Raw genomic sequence first — 25,130 nt, forward strand, 5'->3', positions numbered from 1 at the left:
GTGTTTTTTGCAAGTATAACTATAAGAAATATGAGTAGGAAAACAAAATTAATTAAATATGTGTAATATTATATTTAATATTACACATTGAAAGAAAACTGAAAATCAATTCAGTCTGCTTCACATGGACCCCACTAATCCAGGCAGTGTGTGAATCAGATTCTACATGACCCTTTGTGCCTCGTGTGTTAATCACATGAGTGAGTGTTTGGGTCCTCCAGGACAAAAAAAAAAAAGAGCTTTTACAAACAATTGGAAAACAGCGATCTTGGAGGTTCTCACAGTGTGAGATAGGTTTAATTACTAGTTGGGGTTGCAACACGCAGATCCCAGGGCAGACTTGAATCAAGGGACCTGTTCAGACCTGGTATTAGAATCTGTCCTGAGAGATCAGATCACAAGTGAACAGCGTCTGTTCACACCTTATATACAAAGATCTCACTTTTCCGCTCTCTTAACAAATAATCACGTACGTCATTCCTGTTTGTGAAAACCAAATATATATATAAATGTGTCCAATGTCCCAGTGTGTGTCTGTCTGTTCGAGTGAGAGACGTAGACAGAGGAGTCAGGAGGCGCTGAAGGAATCTCGTGGACCTGCTGTGGGGAAAGATTTAACCAATTTAAGAAAAGTATCAACAAGTCAATGAGAAGCATAAAAATAGACTTGATTAAGTGCAAAACTGCTGCAGGTCAGAGGAGATCAGCTGACTGGGCATTCCTTCATGATGCATGTGCATTCTCACAGCAAGAAAAATGTGGCCACATGTGACCCCGACCACCTCCGAATGTGGTTTGAGTGATTGGTTCTCAGGACGCATTCAGGACACATTTGGGTGAGTTCAGACTTGTACTTAAAGCTGACCACGTGTGATTGGATCCCTCAGGGCGGATGTTATTTCCAGATCTGAGGTTTATGGTCGCTGAATTTAACTCTTCAATTTTGTATTTAGGACAACTCATGATTACAAGAGCATATATGATCAATGTTGCCAACATGCAAATCTTAACCAAGGTGTCCACATCACCATGTAGAAAGAAATTCAACTTAACACAAAAATAATCAGACATTTCAGTGAGACAACAGATTTTCTTGAAGTCAAATGATGACATCTAGGTGCTCAGTGATCATGAGGGGTTTCAAAGCAGGGGCATGCAACCAGCAGTCTCCAGGGGCGACTGGAGCCTGTCCTATCAGAGACACAGATTACCCTCTGCCTCAGTGTGCTGCCGACCATTTTGTGTCACATCAGTCTCTCACTATGGAGATCAAAGGGACTTTTAAACTGTGATCAAATAATTATGACAAACATGATGCAATCCGTGCCACTACGGAATCCATATGCCGGCAGTCGTGCAATCCGACGTCCCAGTAACTGTGTGTGGGAATTAGTTTTCCCAAGATGCCGTGTGACATTCTTCGAGCAGATTTCCATCTGATCATCACTGTATGCATGATCGCTCATTTACTCATATGATACAACTTAAGGGTTTGCTGTTGAAAAGCATTTGCATTTTAGAATACATTAGCATACCCAAAGGAAATGTGGTAACATTGATTACAAGTAACCGCATGCATTTAGATGCTGCTGTGCCTCTGATCACACACAATATGCCACCGCTATACCCTACACATCCCCCTTTGCATAACGCATATGCACGTGCAGACACACACGAACACACTTGTCTTGGTGAGACAGTCCTGTTCCCTGCTGTGTAGCAGGTGCCTTGCTATGATTTTCCCTTCCCTCGTGCATGCTGATACACATGCATGCACACAGACACACACACACATGCATGCACAAAGACACACACACAAATGCATGCACGCACACACACACACACTTGCATGTCTTCAAAGACAGAGCTGTGAACCAGAGGTGACAGGTCTCTGGTTCCATGCCATCCTCAGCAAATGTAGCGCTAATTGCCATTCCCCCACTGTTAGAGAGCAGCATGACTTCAACATGGGGTCCATATGGACCCCATGTTGAAGTCATTTCTTTCCTGTTAAAAGATCGTTGAAAGAGGCAACAACCAAGTGAGGCTCACTGTGAGGAAGACACCTGAACAAAATTCAGTTTATATTCCTGTGTGTATGCAGCTCAAGCTTATGAGCTTGCAGTTGGCAACTGGACACAGGCACATGTAGGAGCTGGCATTGTTCGTATGACAGCTGATTAGAGAGATGAGAGATTTGAGTGTCACACCTCTAATGATCTCTTCATCTGATTGACAGTCTAGGCAAGGCTCCAATTCACACATCCAGCACATCAGACTGTCATGCACATACAGAAAAGAGGGTCAGCATGCCCGACACACCCGACACAGACACACCGCGCACACAGACACACACCGAGGACACAGACACACTGCACACACACTTTTCTACTGATTGTTAAAAAAAAATCTTACAGAAATCTCTTCTGTGACTTCCAGAATATTCCGCTATTATGTTGGTCCTAGCAGGGCCATTTCCTCCCCCAGTTTGGCTGTCATCAGGGGCATTGTACTGTATTGTCTGATAGCGAGCCTAAATGGGCCCCTTTCAGGGTTTTCTTTCAGGTACTTTCATGGAAGAATGGAGAGGATATTCATATCACATTTCAGTTTTTTTTTCAATCGCTGAGCCAACACAGGTTTGGACCAACACACAAGCGCAAACACACACGCAAACACACACCGCCACTTCCTTCTCTGACCCAAACGAGCAAGTCAAGCGCATTCCTGCTCCCAGCAATTTCCTCCATCTCCTCCCAACAGACAGGATCCCATTACAAGCGCCAGGCTGTTATCTCTCACAGAGGTAGCAGCAAACATAATGAGACACGTTGCAAAGGGAGTGGCCCGCAAATTGACATAGGACATCTACAGATCTGGGAGACGAATGCACGACACAAATGGTATCGAACCGTACGGCGACAATTTTCAAAAATGTTCCTGCAAAAAGGTATTTGATCAACCTGCCTTACTAAACAAAGGCACACTGACATAAGGAACCTGGATGCTGCAGCAAGCTCCTTTAATTGCAGCCTCACAGATCCATCCTGTGATTATTGGCAATTATCTGTCAATTAGCAATTTGCTGATGTCACCGCGATGTGAAAGGCAAAGCAATCAGGAGCGGTTAGCGTAGTAATGGTTGTCCATAATAATGGGCCTATCTAGTGATCAGCGCACAGCACAGGACACTGTGTATTTGTGTGTGTGTGTGTGTGTGTGTGTGCGCATGCGTGCGTGCGTGTGTGTGTGTGTGTGTGTTTAGTCCAGTAACTAATCTCCAGTGTAACTTTAGCAATCACAGCGGAGCAGAGCTGTCAACACTGTTTCATGTCTACACCGCTCAGTGGTTTCGGAGGCTCCTAAATAGGATACATATGCCACTCAAAATGACCTTGACTGGAAATGCACTTAACCTTTCCTACAGTAGCCCCCATACCACCCATAGCAACAGTGAGGGGCCTCATCTCTCTGTGTCATGTTAAATCCGGAAGGTATACTCATGTAATATGAGTGAAATTTAAAAATCATCTGTACGTAGTTAAGGGGGCACATACAGTAAATCCAATAGAAAATTATAAAATCAAAGGAGTTAAAAAGCTATGAATATATTTGAAATACATCGAAAATACACCTAACAGAAATAGTGGATATATAGTACTCTATCTGTCTATCGTACTATCATGTTATACAAAATATAAATGTCCTTAAAGTGATCTGTAGTTATTCTTGCTGACTTTGGGACATTGCTCCGCACGACAAACACCCTTGTTTGCCCTGTTTAATACTTACAAAAACACAAAGAGACACACAGGAGATGACAAATCATCCCAGTCTCCGCCGAATGCAGCCAATCCATCAGACGCACGCTCGCCTCTCAAATAAACAGAGGACGCCCGCGACATCTGTCATTCCCTACCCATGCTGTGATCCATGATATGATTGCAACGCTCATACATCCTGGACGATTTACAATCAATCTTGAGAGCCAAGGCAACAGACAGACAGAGAGTCAGAGGAAGAGAGAGCGAAAGAGAGCGAGAGAGCGAGAGAGACGCTTCTTGTTTGCTTTTTGGTCTCTTCAGTTTTTTTTTAAGCAGCACTATGACCATCCATCATGCTTTTCCTTTTAGAAGCTGCCACATGATGTTTATCAAGGAAAGACGATTTTCAAAGCATTACCTGAGCCTCAAATTGATTGAAAACATGTGCGGAACCGCAAGTCGCTCTCAACACTTCCTCCACATTTTCAACTGTCAATAACAGCGGAGGGAAGGTGCTCTCTTTCAGCCAATCATTGACAGGTGTCTGAGAGCCCTTTTAAGAGCCGGCCGAGTCATTCTTTTATTTTTATACATGCTCGAATCTGCTCGCACAAACATACACACACTCACAGACTCGCCCAGTGACCTTGTCAAGAGTTATAACCATCACATGAAGAGAGGGCTACACATCTGTGTCTCTCTGTTCCACCTCGGGTGAGGGAGGTCAACATATCAAGCAGCTTTCATAAATGTAAGAAAAAGTTGATGGAGGATTTTGGAATTGTTTGCGAAGCATAAATATGACGGGCGGTTCAGATTGTAATGGAACCTGTTAATTTAGTTACAAAGAGGAATATCATGAGCTTTAGCACAAACATTACTCCCCACACATTATAAACGCATTATATGTATTAAGACTGTTTGTGTTCTTGAACCAGCACAGTATCAATAGTTTACCTGTAAATGCAAACACATGCGTGTATGCACACGCAAGCATAAACACAGGGAGACATGAACATTTGTCATGATTTCATTAGACAGTCTCAGAAAAAAAAGCAAAGTTTGAACATAAACAAGCGTGAGTCCTCAAATCGCAGCAGCTTAACACACTCACACACATATTTTTAAAGATGCAGCTAGAGAGGAGTCGTTTCATCATCGCCCGAACCTGTTTAATGTTGTCTGGGGAGGGGAAGACTAAATCCTTATCGTGGAGAACAAGAGCCTGAGAGTCACTACAACAAATACCTGCATGATGATGTTTTCTGTAATACAAACACAGCATTGACATTAACAGGCTGGAACATGATATAGCCTCATGGTTGGGAGGGACTCAGTAATGTAATCCATTCAAATGCAAGAAATGATATCCTTTCCCAGGGAAAATGAGCAGCAAGTTCCCAGTTTGACTCCCGGCTAGCTGTACCGTTCGCTGAATGTCTGACTCATTTTCTCTCTGTTGACATCAAAATAAAAGCGTAAAATGCCTGAAAAAATAATTTCTAAAAAGTGATAAACACACAGACAGATACCCAAAACCTACAAATTAGTCTTTTTGAAGATGCGTCTAAAAATATCCACAGTGAAGGATTTCAACAAACTATTTTTGACATAAACCCAGAGAATTGTCTTAGTTTCTTAATTACTGTTTACACAGTTTGTGACAGTCCAGATGTTAAAACAATGACAGCGAAAGGCAGCAGCATCGACCTGCAAACGCAGAGACCTGATGAAGTGTAAGCCTGATCACTGATAGCATTTTCAATTATACACGTTAGCCACACCTTACTATGGCTGTGTAATGTTCGGATTAAACCATTAATCGACAGTGTGTGACGGACAACGGGAACATCATGATGCAGGACATGTTTTCTGAGTGGCCGCTCAATTGAAAGTAATTGTTTTATGTTAAATACAATTGTTAATTAAAGTAATATATAATATAAATACTATGCAAATCTGTGTCATAATGATCCTGAATACTACACTGCACACTCACAGACAAGCTTGCAGAGTTGAGCTCAGAGTAAGGTCAGCAATTCCTCAACCTCTACAGACAAGTACACATGATAATTTGTGAGAGCTAATTTGAAGTATGCTAACCTCCACTGACACTGTACATGCATTTGTTGCACACTTCCTGTCTAGTTATGCCTTTACAAATCATTCATCATTTACCGAGCCTGTCAGAGAGATTCAAGGCTGCATTTAGAGGGAGAATTTATGATGTGAGAGGTCAGCATTCGATATCATACATTAATAATCTCACATCACTCGTACGATGCACCTTTTGATAGTAAGAGAGTTTCCTCTGAAACTGATGTGACACAGTTGTAAAACACAGGAAAACCCGCCGCACAATTATATTCAGCTCGGCTTAGCGGGAACATTTGTCACCTTGACATATCATCGGCTGAGCGCCGTGCGACCGCGCCGGAAAACGTGTGCGTCTGAACGAGCTCATCTGTTGATTCACGTCCGCATTCCCAACTCCCGCCTCAGTTCAGACCACCAGATGTGCGTGTACAGTAACTGTATATTCCAGCCGTTCATTTGCCCGACTCTCGGAAATGGGCTGACTCCGCCCAGGCATCAGTGTCAATCTGATGAGTGGGTGTCTAACAGTGTGTGAAGCTCACATCAAAGACGTGCCGCTTTAAATGCCCAGCCTTGGGAGGAAGCAGGGAGGGGAGAGACTTCACAGGAATAAGGGATGAGAAGGGAGGGAACAATTGGAGAGGGGCATGAATTTTATACTGTTCAGTGAGCCCCATAACAGAACAGGGCTGGGGGTGTATGGCTGCGACTGCTACACTAACAGGTTGAATCAAGACATCCCTCATAGATTTAACAGCAACGTTAACACAAGAGCTAACAGCAAGTGCTCACACTGGTGTGAGTCCCTGTGACAAACAATCCTCTACACAACATTCATTATCACCGACACAGACATTCATAAAGATGCATGCAGGCATATATGCACCCTAAAAGGCTCTGTGTGCTTAAGGGTTAGCAGCCAGAACCACCAGCCACCTCATTAGCACAAATCCAATCGCAGGCAGATACTGGCCCATCGTCCTCTCCCCCCCTATGTCTCTTTGTCCCTCTTCACCTCTGTTCTCATGCACAAATTAGTCTTAATCCTTGTCCTCTAACTTGCCCCCAACCAAAAAAAGCACATGGATCGGTGGAGGAAGGACACAGTGGAAGGAAAACAACTCATCTCTACAATCATTTTCAGACAAGCACTCAGACAATTGGCTTCGGATATTATCCAGATTTTTGGCTTTCACATATAATGAACATAGCAGGAGATTTTCCAGGTCAGACGCGTTCACAACAACATGAAAATCTCTGTGGCGTTCAGGTGAGGGTTGGCGCCTGGGTAGAGCATGCAGGAGGCAGGACATGACGTATAAATTCCACTGCGGCAAACATGTATTTTACTCCTGGCACCTCTTTAGTTTTGTATCCGTCCTTGGAAACATAATTTCTCCCCCATGCGGCGAATGTGTCCTGACAATAACCTGCTGCGTTCTCACGTGAGCTCACTCGGACATTCTCTGGACATTTGACGAGGGGCCAGGCAGGAAACACTCTTTGAGATGGTCCAGAGCAACTGACTCGCACATTTTCGTTCTCACCCCATCAGGAGTTCAGTGCGTGTCTGAAAGCAGCTTATGTAGAAAATTTCCCCTTCGTTTACTTTTTGGTTTGGTTGTGATGTGACCTCAGGATGCATCACATTAAAATGAGGTCTTATGACCTATGCTGTTATAACTATTCATGGAGGAGAGGGCAGGTCAGTTTGAAGATCTGTACTCGGCCATCCAAACAAAAAGTTAATATAATAAATATGCAAATTAGGAAATATAATCACTAATATTGAATATTAAATAACAGAACATAATGTGCACAATCTGATTCTTGTTTTTTCTGGGTTTTATTATCTTAGCTGGTTTTCACAGGACAGAACTTAAAAGCCAAACAAAACACCTTTGACCTTGGCTCCTTTCGGAAAATGCCTCATTCACCTTGTCAGTTTTCTAGTTGTACTCCAGCCATTCAGGCAGCTGCTGTTACCTCGAGACGCTGTCCACTAATTTCCCATTACCCTCTGTGCTTTAAATCAATACTTAATTACCTCCAAAAAAACACAGTCTCTTCTCATCCAGCAGGAGAAGTGGACATTACAGGGCAGGCATATATTTGTCTGGCAGACGGGTTCGGTGTTACGCGGGGCGAAAACTGTCCTCCCACCACTTGCTACTTATCGGCCCATCAGTGTTCCTCTCAGGAGCCGGCGTTCCATTTTGCACTGTGCGGCCACTTCGTTTCTCTCCGGCACACAATTTTCATTTCTCAGGCTGACGCAGACACGCGCACAGTGAGACACAAATGCTCATGCACAATTTCTCTCCATCTGCACCTCTCTTGCCAAGAACCCTGTGTTTAATAAGAGATTACATTTATGGTGAGGAGAAGGGCAAGCAAATGGTGAAATATGTCCACATGTCCTTAACCTGGGAGAGGCACTTATTCATTAATAATGGGACAGACCCCAGGCCCGGGCCCTTAGCTCGCCATCGCTACTCATTTCCTTTCCACACATCAAAGCTATGTGTGCGTATGTCTGTGATCTTGCACATACACATCTGTGCTTGTGTGTGTGTGTGAGAGTGTGTGTGTGTACACGTCAGTCCCTATGAGAAACTGCCTGTGGAGGAGCCGGCTTTTATTTAATCAGAAGTGGAGCAGCTTCCACCACCGTTGGTAATTTCAGCCCTATTAACGTCCTGCCTTTAATTCCTCTGAGCACTAGAAACATAACGTACGTCCTCTGGGCGGCTGAATCACTTAAAGTGGAAAAAATTACCACAAAGTTGTGTTTTCTTTTTGTCCTGTACAGTAGCGACTTCGTATCATGTACTATTGGGAAAGGGATTTGCTAAATAAACATGGGGATATCTAGTGTTAGTTTGAAGGGTGCAGCTATCAAGTGTGCAAAGTGAGCTGCACTGATACACTTATCAGTTTGATTGTAGACTTTAAAAAGTTTCCCACGCACTGAAAGTCACAGAAACACCATATACCTGCCTCCTCCCACTCCCCTAGTCGGCCTCTGATCCGCCAGCCTCCCCGCTTGCAGCCCTTAAGTCTGAGCCGTAGGGCTTAAAAGTCAAATTAAATCATTCTGGGCCCGACTCAAAAGCAGATCTCATTATAACAATCATAAATGAACCTCTTTGTTACAACAAGCTTACACCCCCAATAGTCTCTTTACCCCCTTCCTGTTCCTCGCAGTGGTGCGTCTATTACGTCTTCAGAAGGACAGGCTCATATTTCACTTTTTCCTTGAAGAAAACCATATAACGCTTCATAAATGCATCTGTTTTTAACTAGAAAGAAGGAAGCGGCAGGTGAGGGAGGGGCGGGAAGGAGGGAGAGAGGCAGGGAGACCCAATTATTCCAAGAAACGACTCTCCTATTATATTATATATACATTATAGCATACTAGAGACCAATACAAGCCAATAAAAAGCTGACCCAAATATATTCAGGCTCTAATTAGAATTTCTTGGAGAAAATAGAATGATCGGGGAGGAATGAACGGCCATAAGGTCGAGTCGAGTCAACAACAGGCCCTTGTAGATGTGGACCGGCCCGAGCTGACATATGGAGGGTCTAGGTGGAGTGAGCCAAAGGGGCCATGGGGTGGAGGAGGAGAAATAATGAATACGAGGGCTGTAAGCACAGAGGCCCCAGAAGCCAGGCTGCGTTAACAGTGTGAAATAAAACTCGATAATCAATGCTTCTTCTTCTCGCCTCTAAACCCAACAAATATAGAAGACGCGCCACTTTCTTTCTGACTGAACAACTGTCACCCAATCTCTGGGACAGGTGATAATGGAGGGGAAAAGGCCTGAGAATCAGAACAAGAATGAGCAAAGACTCATTTCTCACACCATTTTGAGTGGTGGGAAAACTGTGCCCAATCACTTACTGGCCATTTTCCACTAGGTGTGGCCTGGAGGGTTATCTCTAAGTTTGAGCTCTTGTGCACATCAAGCCGCGTCTGTGGGTGTGTGTCCATTGTGTCTTTGCCGTTTGAGAGAACTGGCCTTACCAGCAAACAGATGACTCACACAGTTTGTGGTTGAACTGTGTCACGAGCGCCACAGCTTTCACTCCGGCTCTCAAATGTTTTTCGTATGTGGCTGATGCATCGGGGTCTGCTCCTCCTGGAGATTGAGCGGATAAGCCCTCAGCCCTCTTCCCACAGCCAGCTACCTGCTCTGATAAGGGCCGAGTGCGAGGCAAAAACAGTAGGAACCTGACACTGCCGATAGCATCTCCGCAGCGAAATCTCTGGACACAGGAATGTATCGTAGACTCGGGAAGATGCACGGTGAAGAACAGAAAATAGAAAAAGAAAAAACGTCTGGAATGGAACCGGATACACAAATACGCACACATAGTATAGTGCATACCGCTCTAATGCTTTCACTGTCTCGGTCAATAACATTCATTCTCATACTGAGATGTACACAAAAATGTGCACATGCATACAAGCCCCCAACCTGCTTCCACCATCTGGCCATCCCAAAGCTCAGATGTCCCTGGGTAAGGTGAGCTGCGAGGGGGACAGTGCCTGTGTGTGTGTGTGTGTGTGTGTGTGTGTGTGTGTGTGTGTGTGTGTGTGTGTGTGTGTGTGTGTGTGTGTGTGTGTGTGTGTGTGTGTGTGTGAGAGTGAGACAGACAGAGAGAGAGAGAGAGAGAAGAATATGCAGTATACAGTCCACTGCAGTATGTGAAAAAACACCTTATGAAGAACAGTGCAAGGCCCACAGAGTCTCGCCACACTGGCTGCATACAAGCACAACACTTTCACAGGAAAAGCAGCAGAACACATTTACAGCACCACAGGTACATGAGCTGCAGGCAGGGCTTTGCACTGGGGGTCGTCATAGCTGACTAGGCTGCGTAAGCACACCTTAACACCGAGGAGTCTTTTCACTGTGGGCAAAATAAAGCCTCCATTATAGGAGGAGGCCGTGCCTGCTGCCCCTGCCAGCCATAATGGCTTTAGCAGTCGACTGACGACACAGGCATCCAAACGCACAATACACAGAACGGTGGTACAAAACTAGTGGAAAATTGAATTCTACTTCAGGTGGTCCCAGGTCAGCAGTGGTGCCCGTAGACAAAATACAGTTGTACACTCGCACACAATCCTTCATGTTTTTTCAGCTCCTGCTGCCCTGAAACCCTTCTGCCAATGTTGCTCCTATATTTTCATTTGTCCCTTTTCCAACCATTTCAAATGAGAGAGCAGAGGAAAGGAGCAATCTCACATTCACATCCATTAGAGGCTCAACAGGACTCTTTTTATAGCCTGTCTCCTCTGCACAGCTGGTGGCACACGCATGCCCCCAACTCACAATAGTTAATAGTTCTAGCACAGAACTATTAACTCAGCACTAGGTTTGCAGCGGTAGTCAGTGTCAGTTGTGCTTCCATGTTTCAGACAGACATAAAACTGATTTGGTTCCGTTTTTGTATATCTGCAGTAGTGCCCACATTCAGATTAAATATTTACAAATCCCAATTTGTCTCGTAGGGCTTTACAATGTAAAACATCCTCAGCCCTTAACCCTCAACAAGAGTAAGGAATACTAAACTAACAAAAAAACCTATTAACAGGGGAAAAAGCATAGAAACCTCAGAGAGAGTCGCGTGTAAATGAACACATAAACAAACAAACAGTATATAAGTGAAATGTGAAGCAAAAAAAAGTGACAGCCCACTGAGTGACCCATTTGTTTGAGTTAGATGCAAAAAGAATCCATGCTAATGTGAAGCAGAGAACGATCAGAACTGTACAAGAACAAACACTTGTCTCAAGGTTAAGTCTCATGAGGCCTTTGCAAATCACGACTAATGCAGCATGAGAGAATAATAATAATAATATACCCTGACTTCTCCCCGCACTGAGGTCATAGCAGTGCATGGGTCGGCTATCCCACAATGCCTTGGGAGATGAGTCAGTGTCCTGCTCAAGAACACTTACGCAAAGCGGTCGGCTGCTGAGACGACTGGAACTTGCTCTGTCCTCTAAACTTTCTTCTTCTTTATCCTTTGCTTCTACGTCAGCAGTGTGTGGTTCTGATTTCTATAACTACTATCTGTTGCTTAAGATATCATGAATATTGTTTATTCTAGGTACCGTGTTCTCCATTCCATCCACTTGCCCCCTGACTGGCTGCTGCTGTTGTTTCAGCTCAGGTTGTAGAACAGCTCAGGCATCTATACTGTGACTGCCACAGCCCTGTGTTCGTTTTACGTCCACAGCCTTGTTCGATCGCAGGCTACTCATTTGTAAAACACGCATACTGTATCTTTTCAGAAACTCCCTGACCTCCCTCCTTCTGTCTCCCTCATCTTTTCATCTCCCGCGGTCCCCATCCATCTTTCAACCGCTGTTTCATCCCTCCGCTCGTCCTCCTCCTCCTCCTGCCCTCCCTTCCTCCACCACCCGGTTCCAGGCCGTTAAATGAGCGGGCTTATCTAAGCCTAATTGGTTTAAGGGCAAACAGAAATAAGCAATGGCTCTGTAAGTAGGGGGAGAATTACTGCTGCTGTTGGCAAGAACCATCCGCACACCACGGTGAGAGAGAGAGAGAGCGAGAGAGAGAAAGAGCGAGCATGAGGAAGTGAGGAGGGAGACATGAGGGGAGGGATGGCGAGATTAGTGAAGAGAATTATGGAAGATAGAGTGGAATGGAGAAATGAGGTGGTGGGGGAGAGGATAGAAGGCAGAGAAAAGGTGAAGATGATGGGGAGAAATGCAGAGGCAAGACAAATGAGGGTGAAACAGAGCGCTGCACATGCTTCGTTTTCTAATGGCATGCAAATCCCAGTCCTTGCTCTCCCCTCCGTTTTGGCCCTTTGCTTCGGGCCCCACTGCCCCTCCGCCCCTCTTCAGTAACTCGCCAGTGAATTAATATCTGTTTGCAGATATCATGTCTCCATGTGTGTGGGGTTGTGCGCGTGTGCCTGCGTGCGCTGGGTAGCTTAGACTTTAAATCCAGCAAATTCAAGTTTCCGTAATCATATTCACACCATTTTGGTCCTTCGTCGCACCATCCTGAGACACACAAGCTGCACACCCTAACACACAGACACGCACAGACAGACAGACACGCACAGACAGACAGACACACACACACACACACACACACACACACACACACACACACACACACACACACACACACACACACACACACACACACATCATGTTAAAACTTCAACTCTCTAAATCTTTCTTTCTGTTACGGCCTTCCATCTTCCAACTATCCGTCCATTCTTTCATGCTCGTCTCCTTATGATTCTCATTCCGAAGTTCCCCAGTTCAGTTCAGTGCAGTGTTTACTGTGAGTGTATGCACGTGTGGGGAGGTGAAATAAATAATTCAATTCTTCACAGCCTCAGGTCCATATGGCCAGGGCTGCTCTTTACTCTAAAGATACAAACACACACCAATTCACACACAGATCACCGACAGTTATGAAGATTTAGACACGTAATCACATTAAGGGTGACCGGAGAGGCAGGGGTGATGTCGGACCATCTCCCTTTCACACACACACACACACACACAACAAATAAAATGAAAGAGCAACAGATTGGAGTTCAGATCAGTGCAGATTTTAACCTGCCCATGGGACAGCCTCCTTTCAATTAGCCACCCAAACAAGGAAATCACTTTCATCCTTGTTACCGAGGTAACCCGAGGGCCATCTCCCTGCCCATCTGCTTCTTTCTCATCCTACTTTTTTTTTTGAAGTACACACCCCACATCCCTCTCTGAGCAGGGGAAATTTCATTCCCCAGCCTCCTCATCTCTCCGAATTGACATTTCTGCTGTCATCTCACATTGGGTAAACATTTTGAACCTGAAAATATCCAATCCTTGCAGAGGTAGCAATTTGGGCCTGGGCTTGGTTATCCATAGCTGCATGTGCGGAAATCTGATGAGCACAAACAAGAAAACCGCCACCGAATTACAGAGGCACAGCCGGGAGCTGGGAAGAGTCAAGGAGCAGTGTTGTAAATGATTAAAGAGAAAAAGCTGCATGTGAGAAAACTCATTTTATTTCAGCTTCTAATGCATGTGTTTGTGCTTTTAACAGACAGACGGGGGGAAATAAGCTGGTGTTCTACTTTGTGTGTTTTATTGGAGGGGATGAGCGACTGTACAATAACATGAGAGAAGACACTATGTATCCATGATGCTGCCGGGATATCCACGGGGCTATGGAGCCCAGTGCTCGGTCCCTGGGGGCCCACAGCGGAAATGAAAAACATGTTTAACCGAGGAGATATTGGCTGCTAGTGGCACTGCCGATGAGTGTGTGGGAGAAAGAGAGGAGGAAGTGGGACAGATGCAGCAGAGAAAGACAAAGGGATAAAGGAGGGGATGGAGTGGATGATGAGAAAAAATAGAGAAATAAAAAAAATTTAAAAAAGGTGGAGGCAGCTCATTTTCTTAGGAGTTGCTGATTCCAATAGTTAAACTTATATATTCACCCCAGCATAAATCCATGGGAGACTCCCAGTCACAATCTAAGAGAGTTTGTCTCTGCAATTGAAAATGCCAGAGAGTGATGCTCGGGGGGCTTTAGTGATAATATTATTTCACATGTGCAATTTAATGAAGAAAACGTGACAGGATTCCTTAGAGCTTTGACAGGCACTTACAATTACGCGTGTACCTCTGGGGAAAACAGTAATTGTTCGTAATATAACAACAATCTAAAATAGTTTAAAAGAGGTGCCACTACTGTTGTATAAAAGGAGGAATACTACACGGTGGAGAAACGACGCATTTGAGCCCATAAATGACCAGTAATAAAGTAATGTGCACGTTTAAAAGCGCGTTTCAACCTCAGAGCATCGCGCTTCACGTGGACAAGCAGCAGCATCAGTGACACGCAGCGCAGCGGGAGGACTCTGGCGCGCCGGAGAGAGGAGAGGGATGAACCACGGCGATCCACAGTGATCCGCGTGTGCGACATCCCCGCATCCCGGTGCCGGAGGCTCCAGCAGTTGCCCCCCCGCGCACCAACATTACCCATCATCCCCAAGGTGCAGACCGGACAGGAGAAGTCCCCGCACCACGGCACACAACAAGTACAATCCCATGTTTCGTTCTGTTTCTCGTATTTACCTTCCATCGCGGAGGACGTGATGGCCAGCGCGCAGAAAAGCGCACACAAATCCACTGTCACGGCCGAGAAGGGCATAGTCTCCAACAGCGTGTCCCCCCCCCAAAAAAAGAAAAATAGCCAAGACGCACGGCGCGCGTCAAAGAACCGGGATCCCTCGGTGTGTCAGCGCGGTACTCCAGCAGATAGCCTGTGTTGTGAGTCACATTTCAAGCCGTAGTAAACACTGTGTGACAATCAGAGGAGCGGAGTGTGGGGGGGACTGACTGAGGGGGTGCGAGGAGCTGGAGGGAGGTGAGTAGGTGGGGGACCCAGCATCGCCTGCTCACAGCCCCCCCATTAGAGCACCGCGGCCAATCATCGACCGGCGGCTGAAACTCACCAGCCAATCCACAGCCCCGCCGCTCCGCCCAGCGCGCATTGTCAAAACACAAAACTTTTCCTTGACCTATTTGAAGCGGCGTCCGCTGCACTGAAGGGAAATAGCGCCGCTAGCAGGGCTACCTTGGGTACTGCGCCCCATGTGGTAACCCTCCGAGAGCCTCAACCCGCACGGGAGACGGTATAAACGGCTTGTTCAGTGCCCGTGGTTCAAAATAATGCTGCAGCTCACTCATGTCCAATAGGGCAATTCTCACTTCCCCTGATGGTGGAGAGTGTGTCCTTAATCATCTCCACTTAAGATATTACATGTTTCATTATGAAAATCACAAGAATGTTTGAGCACAATTAGGATTTAAAGCTGTTTGTCCCACGATTTCAATTAATTTTGATTATTGAGCAAGTTGGACATTTGCATTCTCACATGACTGACTTCATCAGTGCATGTCTGAAAGCAGCTCAACTGTCAAAGTGAGTGGCTCCAGACATTCTCTGGAGTTTCTCCTGCCAGGCCCCTATACTAACTTTAAAAAATCAAAAAGAATACAAATATCTCAGGATGAAAAAGCGGTGCAGTGTACGTGGAAGACACAGACTAAGACATGGAGAGAGCTTCTGGTGATACGGTCCAGAGCTGCTGTCAATAGGCTGTAGACAAAAACAAGTAACTATTGGTTACATCCTGCCTCTGCATGCGGCTCCACCCTTTACTTTATTGCTCCAAAGATTTCTGTTGTTGCAAAAGCATCTGAGCAAAACAATCCCTCTAAAGTGTGTCAACGCTCCCACTCTCTCCAACCCATGTTGATACCACACTTAAATGTCCCTAGCAGCCTTATTATGGTCTGGCGCCCTCACCCTTCCATTATGCTCACACAATTACAATGCAGATGTTCTTTAATGGCATTGGCAAATTCAGCCGCACCTCCTAATGATATTAAACAGCCAGTGCACATCAGCTCCAACCCTTTGCCCCCGTCGCCCCTTTTGTCTGCGCGTGTGCTGCAACAGATGGCGCACACAATGGGCTTTCCCCCGCAGGGACACAGAGAACCAGGCTTTGCCTCAGCAGAGGAAGAGGGCAGTTGCTGCCCTGTAGCCCAGAACCACACCTGCGTCGGGCTAGATATGTCCCCAAGTCCCTAGAGCGCTGGACTGGGATGGGGTTGTTAATCTCCAGCCTGAGTGGGGCTGGTTTTACCCGGGGCCACTGGTTGGCCTAATACTTCAGTGCTGTCTCTCCTCAGCACACTGGCCCAGATACTTTTTACCTGCTTTACTTTTTATGGACTTAATGAATGGAATGAAAAGTAGGCTTTTCAAAATACTGTGTAGCTTACGAAATTAATTCCTGTATCTTCTTGCTGTTTGTTTGGACCCTAAAGAGGCCACATGTCACTCTTTATTACATGCAGCTTTTCCCCCCAGCAAGCCTGAACAGTTTTAACTACATCTATCTTTTCCTCCCCTCTGTGATTCAACTCCTAACCTTTACAAAGACAAAAATCAAACACATCGTAAATGAAATGTGACTCGCTTAATAAATGGTTGTTCCTCGTGTGGCAAAGGCCAGCAGATGAACTGGGGCAGACGCAGAGCTGCAGGAGCATCAGGCAGCGGTGGCTAACTTGGGAAAGAAGTTGATGAGAGCATTTGTCATTTTTAATGGTGTGGCGAGGAGTGGTGCTCTGGTGTGACATCGCACAGCGCAGCGGGGCCTCTGGTGCTGGCTGGTTTGTAGGCCTCTCATAGCCACCTGGCCTGATTTGTCACTCGGCTCAGTCATCATCACCTATGACTCCACAGGTCATCTCCGAATACAGGAGCGGCACAGAGCAATCTGTCCCGGTTTGCTGTCCACACCCTGGGGGAGGAAGGAAGGAAGAGTATGAGGGGGAGGTAGGAACAATGCTGCTGCTGCTGCTGCTGCTGCTGTAGCACATCCTGCCTCACAATGCACGCACAGACAAATACATGCATACAATAACACAGTCGCGCACCCACACAGCGCTCTGATAGTGATCCGCACAAAGCCACACAAGCACATGCCTACTTTAGCTCAAGAGCCTCAGCCCAATACCAATACTGAGCCCAAACACATTGTGGAGAGCCCCTCATTCTCTCTGTGGCCTGATTTCTTTCTGCGTGGTTAAGCCTGCAGGAGCAGCATCCCAGTTCTATTTTCCTCCCTGCATTCCTCCATTTCTCCACTTCAGATTCAAAGCAACATCAAAATGCAACCTCTCCAAGCGGGGGTGTTCTCCAGCTTGTGTTCTATTCACTGTTGTTTTTCCTTTTCTTCTCATTCTGTGAGCAGGATCGTGAAAGGAATTGCGCTTTTGACCTGTAAACATCCAGCCGGCGTCTGCCTCGCCATGACCAATGTGCCATGACCTTTACATTTCTCATCTCTGTCTCCTGTTTCCTGATTCCTGTTTGTTTGCCGACAGGAAATACAAAATGGTGTGCGGCTCGTTCTGCACACCAAAAACAACACGAGGCACGACGGAGTGGATCTGCCGTACACATGGTCGATGTTTTCTGATGAACAAAGCAAAGTGCAGCGTTCACTGAGACCCGCATTCATTATTTAGATTTGCGATGCGGGAGTGCATATGAGCCGTATGGTGGGTGACAAGCAGGCATGTACGTTAGAAAGAGGTGGATGATTATAATGGTACAGAACGAGAAAGGCATAAACAGATGTATATAGAGAATAGAGGGAGAGCATGGAAGCTGGGAAGGTTTGCCAGGTGATGAATATGAATGCATGAAAATGAAATGCCTAAGTCAATATGGAGACAGTGTGGGGACCCAGGTGACAGAGGAGTGCAGTGCTACACCCACCCTGGGGGGATAGACTGGTTATTAGGCCGGGCTCTGGCTTCATCCATCTTCACGAGTCTGAGCACCGGCCATTGACAATATGAGCAGAGAACCGGGGCTGAATACAGATGTGCTGTGGACCAGTGTTCCCCAAACAGAGGGTCAGGCCTCACGAGGGGGTCCCAGGCGTAGTCGCACTTTCTGGGTCACAACTCAAGAGGCACGATGGAAAACAGGCTCGTTGGAAGGGGAAGTATGGTGTTGGTTCAGGGAGTATTTATCTCGAGCAGGGTTGGACAGGGGTTGCTGAAACACTCTTTGTCTTATTTGTGGAAATCCCCTTCACGTTCCGATAGCCATCAATAAATATAGTTGAAATAAACACAACCAATCATTTAGTTTGGAACAAATTCTATAGTTTGCTGGCGTGCCCGTCTGTCACCCGCCAACCTGCCTGCCTGGTCGCATTCCCAAGCCGGAGAGACTCTACACCACTGAAGCAGAGATGATAGTCAGCAGTTATAGCGAGCGAGTCTCGGAAATGATGGCTTCTAGCAGTTGTCAGGCAGTGTGCGTTCACATGGCCGTAGCTTTGTCAAGAGGGCCAATGGGAGGTGGTGGCATGTATCGGTTGAAAAGTGTCGCTGGCTCTTGCGCGCTCTTCCAGGATTACCGACCCTATAGCTTTAAAGGCTGGACCAAAGATGTATGTAGGGGAAAAAAGCCAGTTGCATTGAACTAGACCTCAGAAAAAGTTTGAAAGTTCGTGTTGGCAACAACTGACACAAGAAATAAGACGAGTTTTAAGAGTAGAACGAGTGTGTGACAGTAGGTCAGACAGGGAGCCAGGGCAGGAGCTAAATGCAGCACTCTCATTAATTTGCCAATGATGCCAGGACTGATGGTGCCATGTGCACGCAGACACTTCAGAGACACCCGTTGCACTTGTGTGTCGCAGAGCAACAAAAAGAGGCATCTGTAGACGTGGAAACAGACACACACACACACACACACACACTGATGCAAATACCTGTGTGAAAATACGAGACTCAAGAAATGTTTATGTTTTTATGCGTGAAAGTGAGGGGGAGAAGAGGGATTACACTCCACTTCTCCTTGCAGAGATGCAGTGGGAGCGTTATTTGTTTTAAGTATCGCCGTTTGATTAATAAGTCGTGAGCTCGCATTCATTCTATTCAAGACTCAAGCTCTTTAGTTACCATTAATCATGGAAACACAATGAGGGGATTCTGCGCGGCGCTGAATGTGTAAGAGCTTCATTATGGCGTGCCTTTTTTGTCAAGTGTGCGAGCGCACTGTTTGTGTGTGTGTGTGTGTGTGTGTGTGAGAGAGAGACAAAGATTGACTGTGGCTTCATGTGCAAGAGGCTGCGGTTCCTACGTGTATTTACTCCTCTGTGTGTATGTGTATGCGCACTTAAACGTGCATGTGCGGTGTGACTGACTGCAACACAAGAAAGATGGATAATAAATTGGTGCATCCCCCTGCTCAGTCACTCCATGCTCTGTCAGCTGCCATAGGGTTTTCTGTTTGAGACAATGTTCCAGCAGCGAGCGCCCAATTCCATCTCGACAAAAGGTGTCACCAGGCCCCCCCCAAAAAAGTGTGAAAATACAAAATCACACACCAACCCTGTAACAATTCACTGATTAATTGTTTTTCTTCATGGTTTTGTTGAGTAGGATCTATTCATTTTCTTGTGATTAGGGACGTCTAATCACAGATGAGGTTAATGGGGTTCTCACCTTCTTTGTTCGCAGCATCGGAGAAAGTTTCCTATTAACCACGTGGCCTCCTCTGCTGTTCCACGCACTTTGAATTATGCACCAACCTTCTGCAGAGATGTCGCCTTGACAACGACAACATTTGACACACGGTAAAATTGTTTTTTTTGTTGTATCCCTCAACATGTTATAATGGGCGAGTCGAGTGGAGCGGCTCATAAAGTGGTTTTCTGGCTACAAAAGCAAAATTTAGGAGGTGGACTTGTTAATGAGGAAAAACAAAACTAGCCTGACAGCTCATCACTTTATGTCAGCTGCCTCCCAGCGAGAGCCTATCCCACCCGCCGGGTTGTTCGTTTCACGGGGACACCGTCAAAATGCATCCCTCCATTTCCTCCGACCTGTCTTCCTCTCCCCTCGCTGGCCTGTGACGGATAGTTCAGTGAAATCTATCAACCTCAGCCAGGGCCCGGTCCTTCATAGAGCCACATACGGACAGAAGGTGCACACACACACACACACACACACACACACACACACACACACACACACACACACACACACACACACACACACACACACACACAGACAGACAGACGAGCACACATCCCCGAGTCCGTCACGCTAAATGGGATAAACATCTGGCAATGGAGAGAGAGCAGAAAACGGAGGTCAAATCAATCTGCCCCTCTGTCTGCCATACACTGATCCCCCGTCATAGCCTGACCTCTGCAGCACCCAGCAAATGATACTGCTCTGCTGCATTTGAATACAAAACGTGCAGCACTCCAGTGCGGCTGGAACACAGTGGATGAGAGAATACGTTCTGACAGACGAGCACAGTGATGGACTGTAATGTCCAAACCAGGATGGTGGGGATGGTTGGAACAGTCGTCACAGTCAAACAGACAGGATTCTATTGTTATTGGTTTTAAAGCTGAAAAGTTCAGGTATATTCTAAAAATCCATAATTCATTAAAAAAAAGCAAACTATAAATCTCTCACTTGAAAAGCATTTGAAAGTTTTTTACTGTAGAAAAAATGTATCCAAACAAAATGGCCAATTATTGTTGTACCATTTTGGAAATTCAAGAACGAATCGATATAATAATGATATTTTTGTATATTTTCCATGAAAATGTTTGGTTTCTCATTGCTAATTCAATGCTCCATTCGCTTTCTTCAGCTCTTAATTCAATTCAGCTATTATAAATTCATATTTTCATTTTACTGAGACACACACCCAGTCACTGAACAAATGACTTTATTCAAGTTAAACTGTACATCATTAAAGATTCAAATTCAGTTTCTACCGACGCATATTTCTGCCCAAATTCTTTCCAGAATTAGGTTCTCTCACACGCAAGTCAATCATTGCAATTCAAAATTCAATTTCAAATCAAATCTGTTTTATTTGCACATCGCCAACTCACAACATGCATCACGTCAAAGCACATTTTAAAGTCGAGATCTTACAATATTATAGAGAAACCCAAACGGGGAGAGGAACAGTTCAATAATCAAGATACTTTTAGATACAATGATGTTATTAACGATAGCAGCTCCAGTCAATAGAGGATAATATTAATGCTGCTGCTAATAATAAGAAAACAAGAGTCTTTGCTAGTTTCAGACATTTTCACACCTAAACCAGTATTTCATTGTTATTTATCAGGCAAATTATACAGAGAGTAATATATAGGCAGACATTTAAGGTTGCACAATGCGAGTACACTCCTGTTGTTAAATACACAGATGGCCACTTGCGTGTTTTCACTTTGCTGCCAAGGCCACGTTGTGACCCAACTCCAAAGGGTTTATCCTCTGAGGGATTTGTGTAAAACCGCGTTCGGAGATTTGCAGGACAGTTATTCTTATTTCTTAATCTGGACAGTTAATACATTGGGTCTTTCATCATGTACAAATCCACATGAATCCACTCATTATATTTTTCAGCTATCCTGTGATTGTCAGCCCTTGAGTGGCTGACAATTAGAGGACAAGCTGTCAACTGAATTACAAAGCCAGCTCCACTGGGCAGCATTATTAGATGTTATTGTAATCCCTCCTGTGTTCTCCTGGATAAATGGTGGAACCTTTGTCACAAAGTTGGAAGCACACATATATTGTATCCTGTAGGAATAAGACTTTAGTTCATTTGAACTCAAGGGTATATGAAAAAGCCACAACCAAAAGTGGACAAAAGTATGTGGACATGAGTGTATTACTATTATTACTGTATATATCTTTTGGATGAGCAGAGGTGGGCGTACATACCAGAATTTGTTTTTTAAAGAATGGGCCTGTGTGGATGTACCGATGCTATTCAATCTATATATTTCAGTGTTAGACAGGAAGAATGAAACAATATCCATTGCAATATTTTTTATAAAACGCATCTATTGTATAAAACTTTAACATTTCAAAACAGTTTTTAAAAACCCTGTGTGCTAATTATAAACACTGACGTTGACACATGCAAACCACGTCAGTTGGAAGTCAACAAAGCATTGATTCAAACCAAGTATTGATTCAATTTGCATAAAAGGTCAGAACCCTACGACAAAAATACTCCTGGTAAAAAATGTACTTTGTTCGCTTCAAAATATTTTCCTTCTCAATAATTGCAGCAGTGATTGTTGAAATGTTGAGATGAAGAGTTTAGCTGTAACATCCCCCTCTTCTGTGGCTCTTTAAAAAAAAAAAATTGTGTTCATCCTATTGTCTCCTGTTCCTCTTGTCTTTGCTCTCCGTCTTTTGAATTTTGTTTTCCTGCTTGTTATGAATTTTCTTCTCCTCCTGTTCCTTTATATTGGTGACAAGCTTCTGAAATGATAACAAAAAAAAAAAGAATTCAACATCCAAAAGCGAATTCTCGAGCATTCTGAAACTAGATGACTGGTGTTCGGAGGTAAAGGGTCAGCTGAGGTATCATGGACCTGAAGCTGTTTATTCTTAGAGGACAGGAGGCTGATCTACTTGTCTTTCTCCTCCTCCTCCTCCTCCTTCTTGAGCCCTTTTTTTTTCCACCGAGCAGCTTCTTCTCATTTTCCACCTTCTGCACTTTCCTCCTCCAGCTTTTTTCCTCCCTGAGCCAGCTCTTGTTGCAGGCTCGCCTCCAGAGCGTCACACCTGCTCTACCGCTGCCCTTCCATAGCCTTTGGCTCTTTGTCTCTTTTTTCTGAGTGAGTAGGTAAAAACTGTATTTGTATGCTTTCCTGCAAGCTTGCCCTTTCTGGGAGCTCATCTTTTTGTCTGTGCTCCTCCAGGAGCTGGCTCCAACTATTTTCCAGCAGGTTAACTTGCTCCTTTAGAGCCTTTCCTTTTTGAGAGACTCCATCTCAGGGATTGTATAGTGGAGGGCATCTCTGAGGCCTTGTGCAGATGGGTTTTGAGGGGGCTGGTCAGTGCGATGCAGCTCAGCAGAGGTCGGCCTGTGCTGCCTTGGAGTTGTCATTAAGGGAAGCACTAAGCTGCATGAAAAGAGACACATACATGTTTTTCATGGAAACTTGTACAGTTATTTCTTTGAATCTTTACCATACGTCTGAGCAGAGGAATCTTTGGAACGCTGCTGAAAGGTAAATGGACTGTGTTTATATAGCTCCTAACAACCTGTCAAAGCACTTTACATTACAAGTCACACGCACACACACATTCATTCAGCACTTACACATATAGCGCCTCTGGATCATACGTCCAACTCGCACACACTCTCACCACAGTCAGGGGCTGTTTGGGGCTCAGTGTGTCGCTGAAGGACACGTTGACACCTCCATGGTTGACACACAGGAAGCTCGTTAACAAAGAGCGACATGTAACACACAGGCAGCAACTCAAATTCACTCATGAAAAACTGACATTTCTGACACTTCAACTTATTTGAAATCAGTTGAAATCAAAAGCTTTTGCAGAGCTTATCCCGTTAATTAAACACATTTTTTCTTTACCACTCTCGCCAACTGGTTGCTTACAGTGGGAAGTATTATTATTATTATTATTATTATTATTATTTAATTTATTTTTTCTTGCTTGTTCTCATTGCAACCAAATTGCCACAGAAATGCTACCACATTTATTTTTCAGTTTCACTTGACCTTGTTTGGGGTTAAAATTGGTTTATTACTTTCTTTTGGTGAAACCTGATCCAGTTTGGTTTAATGTTTTTAATCTGGTCTGATTCATGCTTATTTTGGTTATATAGCTATATATAGCTCAACTTAAAACTGCTTTTCAGTTTCAGTGTTGGGAAACTTTCGGGTGTCTCTCTAGGAGAATCATACAATTCTGCTCCAACAACACAGGGATACTTGTTAATACCAGTGGATGTTGTTCTGCAGTTCAAGCGGAGGCTCCTACAGTCGAAGGCTTCAGTGTGTCTGTTGCTTTAAGTCACAGTAATTTCATTATCTGGGACCGATTCAATTTAATTAAAGTTCTGTCTGTTTTACTTTGCGATTCCATGCAGTCTTTTCTTATTGATTGCTCTGTGTTGTACTATGTGGTTGCATTGGAGTTTGTGAATTTGTTGTTGTGATTTTGGGTTTCATTTTTCAATTTGTGATTTTATTCTGCATCACAAGGCCAAAAAATTACAGTAAAAAAATGGACTTAAGTTTCTATTACTACTATATACACATGCAAAATGCAAGCACAGCCACAAACGGTTACCCAGTCTGTATACGACTCACAGACACACACACACGGTACAAGATGTGATGATGACTGTGGCAGAACAAAAGAACAAACAGATTCATAAAAAGATGCAGAGGCCATCAATAAATGTCATGACTGCTGCGCTCGGAGCTTTTTGCTCGGAGGATTCAAAGTGTAAAATTCGACTTGGCCGTGGGACAACAGTGTACTTGGACATTTATTATTTAAATAATGACCTCATTTAACATGCACACATCTACACAACAGTTACGCAGTCAGCATGCATGCAAACAAACAATAGTGCTGAGTTAACACAGTGACCTTCCCATATTAAAATTGACCTTTGAAAGCAATCTTTTCTCCCAGCATGCATCATCAGATCAATAAACACTGCTGCCAGGTGATGCTTGGAGCATTATCGGCCTGTTGCAGGCTCAGTGATATGGAACACACACACACACACACACACACACACACACACACACACACACACACACACACACACACACACACACACACACACACAC

General features: G+C 44.8%; 1 protein-coding gene across 2 annotated transcripts in view; it reads right to left on the bottom strand.

The window, feature by feature from the left end:
* Nucleotides 1-15,274, bottom strand: part of LOC118118015 (ephrin type-B receptor 1) — a 156,497-nt gene extending 141,223 nt beyond the window's left edge. For both annotated transcript variants that reach the window (XM_035170778.2, XM_035170777.2), the window contains exon 1: nt 14,998-15,274. In XM_035170778.2, the coding sequence (XP_035026669.1) occupies nt 14,998-15,073 (76 nt within the window). In that variant the 5' untranslated portion in view covers nt 15,074-15,274. The remainder of the gene's footprint in view (nt 1-14,997) is intronic.
* Nucleotides 15,275-25,130: the final 9,856 nt, after the last annotated feature.

Source organism: Hippoglossus stenolepis, chromosome 11, assembly GCF_022539355.2.
Source record: "Hippoglossus stenolepis isolate QCI-W04-F060 chromosome 11, HSTE1.2, whole genome shotgun sequence".
Taxonomy (NCBI): domain Eukaryota; kingdom Metazoa; phylum Chordata; class Actinopteri; order Pleuronectiformes; family Pleuronectidae; genus Hippoglossus; species Hippoglossus stenolepis.